Source organism: Hyla sarda, chromosome 1 (genome assembly GCF_029499605.1).
Source record: "Hyla sarda isolate aHylSar1 chromosome 1, aHylSar1.hap1, whole genome shotgun sequence".
Lineage (NCBI taxonomy): Eukaryota > Metazoa > Chordata > Amphibia > Anura > Hylidae > Hyla > Hyla sarda.
This window is the reverse complement of record NC_079189.1, coordinates 337,026,911-337,041,210: the sequence shown is the minus strand read 5'-3', so window position 1 is coordinate 337,041,210 and position 14,300 is coordinate 337,026,911. Positions and strand designations below refer to the sequence as shown.

At 39.2% G+C, this 14,300-nt stretch overlaps 1 protein-coding gene across 2 annotated transcripts in view; it reads right to left on the bottom strand.

Moving 5' to 3' along the window:
* Nucleotides 1–4,568: 4,568 nt before the first annotated feature.
* Nucleotides 4,569–14,300, bottom strand: part of FKTN (fukutin) — a 34,784-nt gene continuing 25,052 nt past the window's right edge. For both annotated transcript variants that reach the window (XM_056520286.1, XM_056520295.1), the window contains exons 9-10: nt 10,903–11,030; nt 4,569–6,253 (exon numbers count right to left, since the gene is read on the bottom strand). In XM_056520286.1, coding sequence (XP_056376261.1) covers nt 6,040–6,253; nt 10,903–11,030 — 342 coding nt within the window. In that variant the 3' untranslated portion in view covers nt 4,569–6,039. The remainder of the gene's footprint in view (nt 6,254–10,902; nt 11,031–14,300) is intronic.

Genomic DNA, 14,300 nt, shown 5'->3' with positions numbered 1-14,300 from the left:
GGAAAATATATAATGTATTATTCTGACAGGCACAGGATTAACCATTCTAGTGATTATGTCTATGTTTTAATTCTTTTCTAGCGTTTAATCAGGACAAAGGTCAAAGCAATATCCAGAAGCCCAGTTGCTATGCATTTAATGGACACTAGTAAAAATACACCTGCCATGTCCCTTTCTCTATAGTCCAGACAATTAAGGATTTATTGGTGTGACTTATGGCTGAAAGGTCAGTGTATTGTCCTGTGATTACAGGGCACATGAGTTCACATTTCAATAAAAATAGAGACCACATTGCAATTGCTGCTATTCTGCCTGATTGAATAGAATATACATACATATATATATATATATATATATATATATATTACATTTTCCCGTTTAAAAAAAGATAAATATATAGGATATTCAAAATATTGACAGAATAATCCTTCATAATTTTCTTTGATCTGGATCGCATTTGTAAAAATTTTTGGATCTCACCCATTATAATGCTGAAATTATACTGATCCCTTATCAGAGTTTTTTTTTTTTTTTTTTTTTTTTTTAATTACTACAAAAATCTCTTTAAGTGCACATCTCTGGAACTACACTCTTGTAATAAAAAGATACAACACTCCCAGTCAAATAGGGTGTGCTCATGTAGGATTCCAATCCTTCATACAATTTATAAAGTTCCTTGGCACTCCAACACTGGTATACATTTAATTTATTAGCAATCCATTAAATACAGAGAATTCATACTGTTTCAGTCAAAATGACCTTCATCGGACGGTTTGGGAGCTAAACATCAAAAGAGGAACTGTAATGTTGTCATGTGCAAAATACATGGTGTATCAACAGAGACAAGCGCAATATCTTATAAATCATGCATATTATCTAAAGCAGAATGCCATGAAGATATTAAAGCCTACCTCTCATATCACAGAAAAAAAAAGTATGCTGATATGTTACTAGATCATGAAGATTTACATTTCTTTTTTACATGTCTAGCTATGTATTTGGCTTACATATCCCTCTGTTCTGCTGCTCACTCATTCTGTCATCCACTGCTCAGGAAGGAGCATGTTCCAGGCAAGCACTGAACCCACCCTAACTCACCATGTATACACTGTCTCCCTAAATCTGCAGGCTGCTTTGTAACCCCTTCCTCTCTATTTTCAGACAGAAGTCTGATAGACAGGAGTGGAGTGAGCAGATAAGTGAGAGTCCCGCCCTGACTTCATGGACTTTGTCCCAGCCTGTGCTTCAGTTGGGACAAAGATGATGCTGCAGCTGGACAGGATTATGTTCTGAATAGTATGGGGAGCCCTGCTGGTCTTTATTAGAAGCCATGATTTCTCTAAAAAGGAAATTTATAGTTTTTTGAAAATTTTTTATAATAGAAATGTTAATGTTTTGCCAAGATGTACAACATAAAAATGTTTTGATTCTGACAGTGCCCATTTAAGGATAAAAAGATACTACAAAAATCATAAAATACATAACCTGAATGACCAAAGATAAAACTTCAAAGGTACATCAATGGCTGTGTTAAAATGGGGTTTAGCATCTGGTGGATTGGTCTAGGTGTCATGTAACCGAACTCACTAGATACTGTATCTGTGTCATAGTAAAGGAAATAATATATGTTCAGTAGAGGAGAATGTATGTATTTTATGATCTATGTAGTATCATTTAGTCCTTTGATATCTTTACGCCTATTCACTGAAGGACAATATTTAGCAGATGTGAAACTTTGTATGCTGATTACATAGTGATTTTCTTCATGCAATGTAGTTTTTGTTATTCCTTGACAATTGATCTCACTTTGCTATAAATATATACCTGCTCTTTGTTTCAATAAGCCCACATTTGATGGATAATCAAAATGTGTTGTTTATGAACTTTTAATGACTTATGAAGGTCTTCTTCACCAGAACATTATGGATATTTTGTATTCTTTTGCTAATAAACTCAACACATATCTGTTTTTCCAGTTTGGCTGTGAGATTGAGAGTGGTGTGTGATTTCTGCCTGAAATGTCCATAAAAATGCATCCTTGCATCATACCCGATTATGTAACTCACACGGCTATCAGAAGACTGCAGATTTTAGTTCCATTGATGGATGAAGAGGAGTCATAAATTACAGTTTATTGCAGGTTAGAGCGCACAAGATCATCATCTCTAACTATGTTGCTTGTATATTGAAGAAACTATGACCTCTTACTAGTTGTTACTTGTGACATTCCCCTGCCCTGAGTTAGGCATATCTCTACATAAAGATATGACATGACAAAGTATTTGTAAAGGACATTACCTATGAAAATAAAACAGGTAAAGCAGAGCTAATAAATATATAGACAAAGGACATTCCAAACACAGGTACAGGGTTCATTGCTATGTAGTAGTGCCTTATCATTCATCAATATGACATATAAAAAAAAAAAAACTTCAAAAAAAAAAAAAAAAAAAACTACACACACACACACACACACACACACACACACACACACACACACACACGTACATATACATTTATTCACACTATACTTCAGGAATATGGCTCAAAATCAAATCTTAACATAAAATATTGTTTTACTTTACTTGTTAAAGAGGACCTGTGGCCAACCCTCTTAAAATTGAGCTGTTACAGCCATTAAATAGCCCAGGGTGCCCTCATCACACAACTTTTTACAGTTTCTTGATACGCTCTCCTGTTCATTGTTTGACATTCAGGGAATCAGTCAGATGGGTGTGAACTTAATTTTAATAATAGGAGTGACTATCCGGTGACGGGTAAGATTTTACAGTCACAGGGTGTGAATGTTTTACATTGAGAGGCATGTATGTCTGTCTAATATACACTCCCTGACTGTACAATCCTGCCCATCACCGGTCACTCCTATTATTAAAATTAAGTTCACGCCCATCTAACTGATCCCTGAATTGCCAGACAAATTATCAACCCCCATATCTCAGAAACACAAAGGCGTATCAAGAAACTAAACAGGTTTATGACCAGGGCACCCTAAACTATTTAATTTCCATTATATATAAATAATGTTTATCTGTATAAATTAAAAGTTCTCCAACTCTCTAATATACTTTGTTTCACTTCAGTAGTATCCACTCCTCAGCAGGGCTGGGTCTATAAGGGTCTGCATCCTTAAAATGTAAACCAGATTGTTCTTTTTAACTGGCAGTAAACAATCATTCCCTAATTTATTAAGAGGTGCATGCCTTTTAGGCCAAGTTCACATTATGATTATGCCCTCTGTTGCAGCACCCTGCCAAATAGAATCCCAACATATACTTGCACTGAAAGGTGCAGGTCCAATTGACTCATGAACCAAACATAGTAAGCATATTCAGTTAATATCCTGAACATATTCATGCTTTGACTTGGACTCGAAAGCATGGTGTGCTGCACTTTTAAACCCAAATACAAACATGTATATGTTCAGGACAGACCATCAGTACCTGAATATGTCTGGGCCATTGAAGTCACTGGAGCCTGTGCCCATGCAAGAACGTTGGCACCCTATTTTGACAAATTGCAAATGTACATGTGAATCCAGCCTTAATACATTTTGCATATCCTTGTCTGTCAAGTATTTCTTCTATAAGTCACAGCAATAGTCTGGAGTGAGTTGTAGTTAATGTGTTGGGCTGTTAAGAGTCTGATAAACCCTTGCCAATATAGAGAAAGATAAGGCTTGCACAAAAAGTAGCAACTTTTATCACAAGTGGCATACATGGTTAAATTAATTTCCCCATAATGTCTTGAAAATGAGGAATTGAAACAAAAAAACAAAGACTTAAAGGGGTACTCCGGTGAAAACCTTTTTTCTTTTAAATCAACTGGTGGCAGAAAGTTAAAACATATTTGTAAATTACTTCTATTAAAAAAATCTTAATCCTTCCAGTACTTATTAGCTGCTGAATGCTACAGAGGAAATTCCTTTCTTTTTGGAACACTGATGACATCACGAGCACAGTGCTCTCTGCTGACATCTCTGTCCATTTTAGCAACCATGCATAGCAGATGCATAGCAGATGCATGCTAAGGGCAGCATGGTGGCTCAGTGGTTAGCGTTGCTGCCTTGCAGTGCTGGGGACTTGGGTTCAAATCCCACTAAGGACAACAATAAATAAAGCGTTATTATTATTATAATAACGTCAGCAGAGAGAACTGTGCTCGTGATGTCATCAGAGAGCATTCCAAAAAGAAAAGAATTTCCTCTGTAGTATTCAGCAGCTAATAAGTACAAGAAGGATTAAGATTTTTTAAAAGAAGTAATTTACAAATATGTTTAACTTTCTGCCACCAGTTGATTTAAAAGAAAAAAAGGTTTTCACCGGAGTACCCCTTTAAAGGAATTTTAACAATTTTTCCTTGCTTCATTTAAAATAAAAGGAGTTATCCACAGCATCATTTAAAAAACAAACAAACACTAATATAGTGCTTGGGCAGAAAAAAAAAATAATATATATATATATATTTTATAATATATATATATATATATATATATATATATATATATATATATATATATATATATATATATATTTACCCCACAGCCCTGATTCGCCTCCATATGGTCCCCCAGTCTTCTTTCTTGTTCCTGTCCCAAGGCAAGCACTCAATGCAGGACCTGCCAACTCAGCCAATCACTGGCGAGACCAGTGATTGGCTAAGCTGGCAAGTCCTTAGACCGGGGAACCAAACAGAGGGAACATAAGCTGCGGGGGACTGAGGCTAGATAACTATTTTTTTTTTGTCTATTTTCCTATTTTCCCCCTGTCCCAGCACCATATTAGTTTCTACAATACAATGGATAACCCCTTTAAGCAACTCTGCAAATAGTCTTAATAACTCACAACAAAGTTATGTTCACAGCTCCTATGCAGACTTGTGTGACTCTGTGGCTACAGACAAACAACAAAAGTGGTACTCCTCCCCCGACTTTACTTTTTGTAGGCTAATAGGAATATGGGATACAAGTAGTAGAGTGACACATGACTGCAGAACAAGAACATACATTTTTTGTAGATGGAAACACACATCAGCGCAGGCGTTGTATTCACAAAACAGTAAGGTATTTTTGCTTGCTTAATGTTATACTTTACCTACATAATAGCAATTAAAAGTAGTTGCAAAAGTGTGTATTTTCTCTCCATTAAGTCTGGTCTAATGACATTTTTCGTTATCTTGCAGTTTTGTATTGGAAGCACGTACTAAATTATCATACTTTCCAGATGCCAGAATAAAGGAATTCTACTGTGCATAAATATTATGTATACATTCTCTAGATGTACTAACTTCTTGTTCGTCTAATTGAGTCTGAAGAGGCGAGATTCTGCTTCTTCTAATACTTTCAATAGACTTCCCCTTGTTCGAATTCACATTCCTTAGCCCCCGTAAACATATAGGGCTGCATCATACTGTATAATTCCTTTATTCTAACCTTCCGAAATTCTGGCAATTCCGATTGAGTAGCATAAAGCTGTCTGATCCTCCAGATCAAAGTAGACTGAACAGTTAAATAATCAGAAGCCTCTTTGATTGAAAAAACATTGTGTCCTAAAATGATTTCTAATGTTTATTTGTTTGAACTGGAAAATATATATTCTAACAATAATAAATATTGACTGCTGTACCCATCTGATAATTCAGAGTGTTTTATAATCCAGTAGTGACCAATTACATGATGGATATTTTATAAGGAAAGCTGTCACTAGTGTCATGCCCTCCAAACCAGAGATGGGCAGCCTTATCACCAGGTTGTACAATTCACTATGAACAGCCCCATATACAGCATTGTAATAAGGGAGCCTGGACTGGACAGCAAGAAACTAGGGACAGGTTTACTTTAATATATTAAAGATAGTATCATTTCTACATTGCTATGTGAGAGTTGTTAGGAGTTTCAACTATTTAGCAAAACAGTAACTAATATTATCAAGTCAGATGCCAGTGCAGAGTACAAACCAGGTTCTGTAATATACTAAAAATAAGGTTCCAGTGTATCTGATATTATACATTTTCACATTTTGCTTAAAATAACTGAATGACTTCATCCCACTCATCTATAGGCCACACTCCATTGGGATGAACATTGGAGGGGGAGTTTTTCCAGTCCCAAACTTTGAGAGGTACATCCCAGTTCTTCCCATAATTTGCTTCGATATAATCTACAGTTTCGCAAGGTACTTGAACCTTAAGCTCCAAAAACTCTGTCCAGCAAAGTGTAAATTTTGGAAACAAGTATCTGGGGGGGGAAAAAGAATAAAATATTACTTTTCTATTCTGTCACAATGTCAATAGGTCAGTCATCTCAGAAAACCTCCTTTTGAGCTTCAATGTTTATATCCACAGACAAATCAAGCAGTATTTAAAGGGGTATTCTATTGGAAACCTCTTATCCCTAAGATTTTAGATTGCGGGGATCCCACCGCTGGGAACCCCCGCGATCTTCTGGCCTGCAGCATCCGGAACACAGAAGCTTGCAGCTTCTGCGTTCGTGACGTCACACCACACCCCCTCCATTCATGTCTATTGGAGGGGGCGTGACGGCTAGTACAAAGCAGTCACGCCTCCTCCCGTAGATATGAATGGAGGGGGCGTGGTGGCGTGCATCGCCAGTCATCGGGCAGCGAGCAGAGTTTGCTTTGTGCACCAAATTACTGGGGGCCGCAGCGGAGATTGCGGGGGTCCTTAGCGGCGGGACCCCCGCGTTCTAACATCTTATCCACTATGAACACCGATAAACAAACACTACCTTACTAGCTAAAGTAAGTAAGCAGTGCAACATGGGTCCAATGTACAAATGCCAATACAGGCATATAGTTCACATCAGATCCCCCAGTGACTGCCTTATGGCTTTCACTTTTTTTTAGTTGCTTTTATACTTGGGTTTTTAATTTAAATGTTCTCTTTTTCTTTATTTGTTGTAGTGTTGTTGCTGCGACTTTGAGCCTAGATTCGTTTGGTCATCGTTCTACACACCATCAAGTCTCCCTCATTAGTTATACCTCCAGTGCTGCCATCCCATTTTTAAGTGATGTCTGTTTTATTGATCCTGTTTGTTATGTGCAGTGGTGCCAGACCTTTTATTATTTTTCATATTTGTTCCCATCAAGTCATTTTTTGCCCATTATTATATATTATTGATATTTATTAATGAATAAAATTCCTTTTAGTTACTATATTTGCACATGTCACTTTAGATTTTTTATTACACACTGTTTACCTTTGAAATACAGTGACCCCCCCCGACCTACGATGGCCCCGACATACGATAATTTCAACATGCGATGGCCTCTCGGAGGCAGCATCAACATACGATGCTTTTGTATGTCGGGGCCATCGCATAAACGGTGCCCCGTATGGTCCGCTGACGATCACTCACCTGTCCTCGGGGCTCCGGCGCATCCTCTTCGGGATCCCCTGCATCGTCGGCGCTCTCCGTCGTCATCACGTCGCTGCGCACACCATCCCGTCATCCAATAGGAGCGGCGTGCGTAGCGACGTGATGGCGGTGACGGAGAGCGCGGATGCCGGGGAAGCAGAGGCCTTGCCGGAGCGTCGGGGACACCTCGGGGACGCGGCAACAGCGATGGACGGCGACATCCCGGGCAGCGGTGACGAGTGGTGACGGTCCGGAGCGGCGGGGACAGGTGAGTACAACTTCCTCTAACAGTGGTCTACAACCTGCGGACCTGCAGATGTTGCAAAACTACAACACCCAGCATGCCCGGACAGCCAACGGCTGTCCAGGCATACTGGGTGTTGTAGTTTTGCAACATCTGGAGGTCCGCAGGTTGTAGACCACTGTCCTATACTTTACATTGCACGGATCCCTCAACATACGATGGTTTCAACAAACGATGGTCCGTTTGGAACGGATTACCATCGTATGTTGAGGGACCACTGTATGTCTATTAGCACTTTGCTTTGTAGCTATACGTGCACCTTTCAGATGTATTTGGCTGTTATTTATGCACCTACTCTATAGTCTGGTGCTCATCCTTTTACTGTTAATGTTTAGCAGTATTCACTGTATATTAGGACGTTATCATTTACACGCTTCAACCTATTATCACCACTGCACAATTTTACAATTTCCCTACCCCTACTATATTACACGTGTGTCCGTTTTTTTTTATTATCAGTATCATTTATTATTTTGAATATTTATTTACTAGTATTATATTTATTCCTTTATTCTATTATTATTTTTATATATTTCTAACATATTTTAATTGAGATATTTACTCTATCTAATATTTTGTTTGATTTACCTATTTATTCATTCATTCATTTCTATTGTTGTACAGCGATCCCTCAACTTACAATGGCCTCAGGTTACAATATTTTCAGTCTTTTCTGGACCATTGTAACTTGAAACCCAAATTCAACATACAATGCTACAGACAGTCCAGATCTGTGAAACATGTCAATGGCTGGAAGAACTGACCAATCAGAATGGGTATTTTACTGGTAAAACTCCTGTATTACTGAAGTGCATGCACTGACTGGCTTTCTGCTATAGTACAGGGAGGTACTACATGTTCTGTACTACTCTTCTGTGCATCAGTTAGCTGCTCCTTTGGACACCAGGTGAGGGCGGCTCCATTTTACTTTTTAGGACATTGTGTGTACTGTACAGGGCCCTGAAGAAGCTCCTGTCCTCTACATAGACAGCAATTTACAGCTTCCAGCAGCTCTTTCTTACTTATATATGTAAGGACTTGCTCTTAGTTACTTATTTTTCTTTAATCCTCACTTTTTCCTATTTGTGGATGACATTTTGGTGGCTTCAGAGACAATTACCAGGTTTCCATAGAGTTATGGTCTCAACATACAATGGTTTCAACATACAATGGTCGTCCTGGAACCAATTAATATTGTAACTCGAGGGACCACTGTATTGATCATATTTATGCATATGTATGATAATAATAAATTTGTCCCCTCCAGAGTCACGGTTCAGTTGCGCCTTGTCTTTTTCACTGGCTTCACTGCATGCACGCACCCATCATGTGACAAGCGGTTTTCCTATTTCACGTAGTGTGCACGATTAACAATTCCGGTGTGCCAGAGCATTGTGTCACGTGACCACTCTTCGGTCATGTGATGCACCGCCCTTCCGTATTTGCATGTCGCACATGGCCATCAATTCTGGTGCATGTGCAGTCATGTGACATGTGACACGCTGCACCTCCATGGTTGCTGCATGGAGTCCCTGGCACCTGCGCTTTGTGCTCCCAAGGACACATGGGGTGATCACATGGCCAGGAGATGGTCATGTGACCACTAGCACAGGCGGAAGTACGTACTTGGCGTTCTGGAACGCCTGCAATGACATGGTATGGCGTCTTTGCACTTATGATATTGATTTTAGTTATGTCTTGCATTGCCTGACAGTAATTCTGAGTGGATTTGGCATTGGTTTGATTGATGGACATTTTTGTCCATCAGGGAGGCCCATTTCTGATTGGCTAATGATAGCTATATATAGTCAGGATGAGAGAATGTCAGTCACGTCCCCTGAGGAAACATTGTCTTAAGCAAAACGATTGTTGGGGTTTGGGAGGTAAGGTCTGGCACCCTGTATTATCTCGCTGTTCTGCCTGTATTGGCATTTGTACATAGATCCATGTTGCACTTTACTGTATGCCTTTATGGTAACATTCTTTTTCTTTAAATCCATTTGTTAATTTTTATTCCTAGTGTATTCCGGTGCCTTCTTTGATTCTATCAAGTTCATCTCATGTTTTTTATGTACATTGTATATTTCAATAAAGACTGATTGTTTATATTATCTCAGTTTGGTGTGTGTGTGTGTGTGTGTGTGTGTGTGTGCACTATTAGTTTTCTCTTTGATGTTGTATCTTATCCCCTTTCCTCTGGATAAGGGATAATATGTTTCCAGTGGAGTGCCCCTTCAAATGTTTCCTTTTGTACACCAGAATAGGCTGTCTGCCGCTACAATCTCTTTAAACTTGCAACTTAGGCTATGTATTTTTGACTGCAATCCACACAATAAAATTTGGGCCACAGGTACATAGTCTAATCTTAATGTGGAATAACAAAAAATATGGACACCTAAAAGTATTCAGAATTACGTCAGGTCAGAATGAAGCTGATTTTGCTGATATACTAAAAAGGTACTATATTCAGAAAAGTTATTCCGCTTAGAAATTATGCTTGGAAATTCTGATGCAGTAGAATCCTATTGCTGCCAATGGGATTCCACTTCATAGTGCACACTACGGAATTTCCGCTGCTGGAATTCTGCCATCGAAAGAATGATCTCTGTAATTCTTTTGGCAGTAATCATACAGAAAAACATTGCCGTCTACGGAAACAGCAATGTCCAGGTAATTCTAGGGCATCCTCGGATTCGCCAGCTGGAATATTTTGGGCTGGAGAAACCTTAATGTGAACCAAGCCTTAATGTCACATAACATAGGTTAGGTTTGATTAACACTGCGCCTTACAGTTTTTATCCAAGGTATACATCAAGGGACTTCCCATTCTCTATGACAGATATCTCTATGATAGATACCAGTGGAAAATCTGCCATACATTAAGTCCAATGTTAAAAAAAAGAAGAAAAAAAAAAAAAACAGTGTGTGGAATACTTTTTTTTTTTTTTTTTTTTTTTTTTTTTTACTGTAGTCAGCTCAGTGAAATAGCACAGAACTATTCAATCCAGCAAATATATACCACCTTAATGGGGGCCAAAATCACACTCTCCTGGCCTCCGTCAAGTAATGGGGCTCCATACATACATTTACCATATACGCTAGGACCTTTAATGGCTCATACAAGAAATGTGCACAGCAAACACAGTGTGAAATGAGTCTAAGATAACAGCAATGTTACAGCGATAAAAAAAGGAAATGCTCATACTTAAATTTCTTGCCACTTTTGGCTTGTGTGCCCCCATTCCACATATAATCCTCTTCTTCATAGAAGAAAAAAATGTCAAGTTTTACATCATCACTTCCTAAAAAAGAGAGTTCCAAGCTATCTTCTACCTGAAAAGGAAATGTCAGACAAGACAGAAAATATTAATTATTCATGAAAAGTCCAAGATACGTTTTACAATACCTAACATTAATGATATTATGTATTTAAAATTTCCGCTATTTTATTATATTCTCCAGGGGGGAGGATATTATAGCTTCCATGCCAGTTTCCAGGTGTAACAAAAGTTGTAGATTTTTCCACAAGCCGCTTTTTCACTCCAAAAGTTTGTACAAAAGTCTGCAATGTTTCACACCAGTTTTCTAGTATAAGCATTCATAAATTCCCAGCTCTGTCCTGTCTTAAAAATGTTTACATTGACGTTGAGATTAAAGAGGATAAAAATTGATTTGTTACTACCTTGTTTTCAAAGCAAGCTGTTTAAAGTGGAAAAACCAGAAGAATATGGAAAAAAAGAAATCAGAGAATTACCAGGGAAATTTATAGAAGAGAAGGAAAGGAAAGGAAGGCATATATCTAGAAATAAGTGGAAGAAAAATAGACAGATACAAAACAGGAAAAAAGGGCATTTAATGTAAATGTCCAAATACAATGCATTCATTAAAGGGACAGTTCTTAAACATCGGGAGTGATCCTAAGTATGAAGACTTTTTTCATGAGTACCTGAAAGTTAAATTAACTTCTGACAAGTCATTGAGACATGTTAGAAGTTGTCCAGCTGAGTAGACCCCCACCGATGGCAAGAACAAAGGGACACAAGTGCTCGCTTGCATGAGAGCTGAGTCCCTTTGTTTCTACCCCAGAAGGCCAAGGACTGTGTTAGTACTCTCGACTTACCTCAGGGGCATCACTTGTGTTCTTTTGTTCTGGAGATCGGTATTGGTCTTAGCAACTGGACCCTGGATAGTCACACCTGCACACATAAGTAAGGAGGCATGGTTCCCAAGGTTTTGTGTACATGGAGTAAGTGGTGGGACACTGTGGGCCAATTTCTTATGAAGCTTTATAGTGGATATGCTTGAATAAGTTGAAAATGTTGTGTTTCAAATGCACTTTTGAACTCGATCTGAAGCAGTCCTTATTTTTTCCACAATGTGCATAGCCAAGGCCTCTGGCTCCAATATATTGTTTATTTCCAGAGCCCCTGGTGTGCTGATCATGGGGAGGGGGGGCTGTGAACCCAGAATGTTCAGCTATTGAACAAACTTTTTTTTTGTATTATATCTGTGATTCACGTATCTGCGACTAAGTTAAAAGGTGACCATCCTCTAAGTGTGGAGAGTCCAACATTTCTGCCAGCAGTTGTATATTGTCTTTTTCTGTAGGTTTCCGTATTGAGGTCTCATCCGGGCTGGACACCATATTTTCTAAATTACTATGCCTAATAGCATCCTTTACTTCTCTACCTTAAGATTGGTGAATTTTACTGTTGTCCTCTCCTTGATTTTCTGGTAAATAGACTTCTCTATGTGAACACTGGGGAGAGTTCTCAAAGGATTACAAAGTCTCCACTGTTTTTTTCATGTCGTATTGATGGGTCAAAACGTTATTTGTTTTTATTTGTTAATTAAAAAAAAAACTCGGAAAATATCATATGTCTTTTTAGCTTTTACATTTGTTCCATTGTTCAACACTCTTTTTCCAATCATTTTTTGGCCACATTTCCTTTTTTTTTCGTCGATTGAAACCAATTTTTTGAGCCCAAAATATGTTCGCATTTGGGCATGGAAACTGTCAAAAAAAAAAAAAAAAAAAAAAAGAGTCCAACATTTAATTTTACAGCTGTAACAATTACTGTTGTAATGTCTTGTGTGAACTCAATAGAAAAAAATACATCCTTTTTTGGCCATTTCGAAGCCATTAAATGACCGCTCTAAGGTTGTTTTAAAGGGGTACTCAGCTGAAATCCAAAGGATTGTTAGATCGTGGGGGATCCCGCCGCTGAACACCCCCCATCTCTGCTGCGGCAACCATCATGCCCCCACCTATAGACATGAATGGAGGGGGTGTGGCGTGATGTCACAAACGTGGAAGCTGCAAGGTTCCGTGTTTCGGATGCCGCCACTGCCAGCCCGGAGATCCCCAGGGGATAAGGGGAATAGGGGATAAGATGTTTAGGGGTGGAGTATTAGATATAATAATCTTATATCAGACCCTTTAAGGTTACTCAGCCCTTAGGCACCTTATCCCCCAGGGTTGTGGAATTCCTATCGCCCGGGACGTGCCGTTCCGGGCGCCGGGTAAGTGAATTTTTCCGGCCAGCAGGGCCGGATTAGACCAGCGCTGCGGCGATCAGCGGTCTGTATGGAGCGGGCTCCCGACTTGTGCCCGCTCCATACTCTGCAGCCCTCAGCTGTGGAAACTTGCGTTCTTCGAATGCAGAGCATGGGGAGGGGAGATGAGAAGCTGTGTACGTCTCCCCTGCTCTGCATTCTGTCTCCCCGTGCAGACCTGCATCCTCTGCCTTCGCTCCCCCAGCTTTAGCTTCGGAGATCTGAGGGGAGGAGCGGTCGCAAATCTGCACGGGGAGACTGCATGCGGAGCTCAGCAGTATGTATGGAGCGGACTCTGGACTCCTGCCCGCTCCATACTCTGCAGCCCCCGGCTGTTTTCGCCGTGGCTGGCTATTAACCCTTTAGATCGCCGCTGTCAAAGCTGACAGTGGCATCTAAAGGGACATGTGAACGCTCCCTGGTGGGCTAGTGGGGTGGATCGCTCCCCCGCAGCGTGATCGTAGGGGGGGTGATCCACTATAGAGGTAGCCTGAGGGCTTACCTCTGCTTCCTGCTGTCCCGTGGCTCTGTCATTGAGAGCCTGGCTGGACTAGGCTCTATCAATGTATCACAGAGCACACAGATCAATTGAGTTCAGTAGAACTCTATTCATCTGTATGAGGAATCTGATGATTCCTCCTAAAAGTCTAATAAAGTGCAAAAAAAAAAAAACTTTTCCTATATAAAAACATGTAAACATAATAAAAATAAACATATTTAGCATCACTGTGTGCTTCATTGTACGAACTATTAAAATATAACATTATGTATCCCGTACGGTAAATGTAAAAAAAAAATACCAAACCACAGAATTGCAATTTTTATAATATCCCAGAAAAAAAAGGTAAAAAGCGATTGAAGAGTCAGATTAATACCAAAATGGTACCAATACAAAAAAACAGATGGTGCAAAAAATTAGCCCTCATACAGCCTGGTATGCGGAAAAAAAAAAAAAAGCTACAAAAGGTTGAAAAATGACAATTAAAAAAATTTGAAAAAGTTCTGAATTTTTTTTTAAATTAGCAAAACATGACGTAAACTATACAA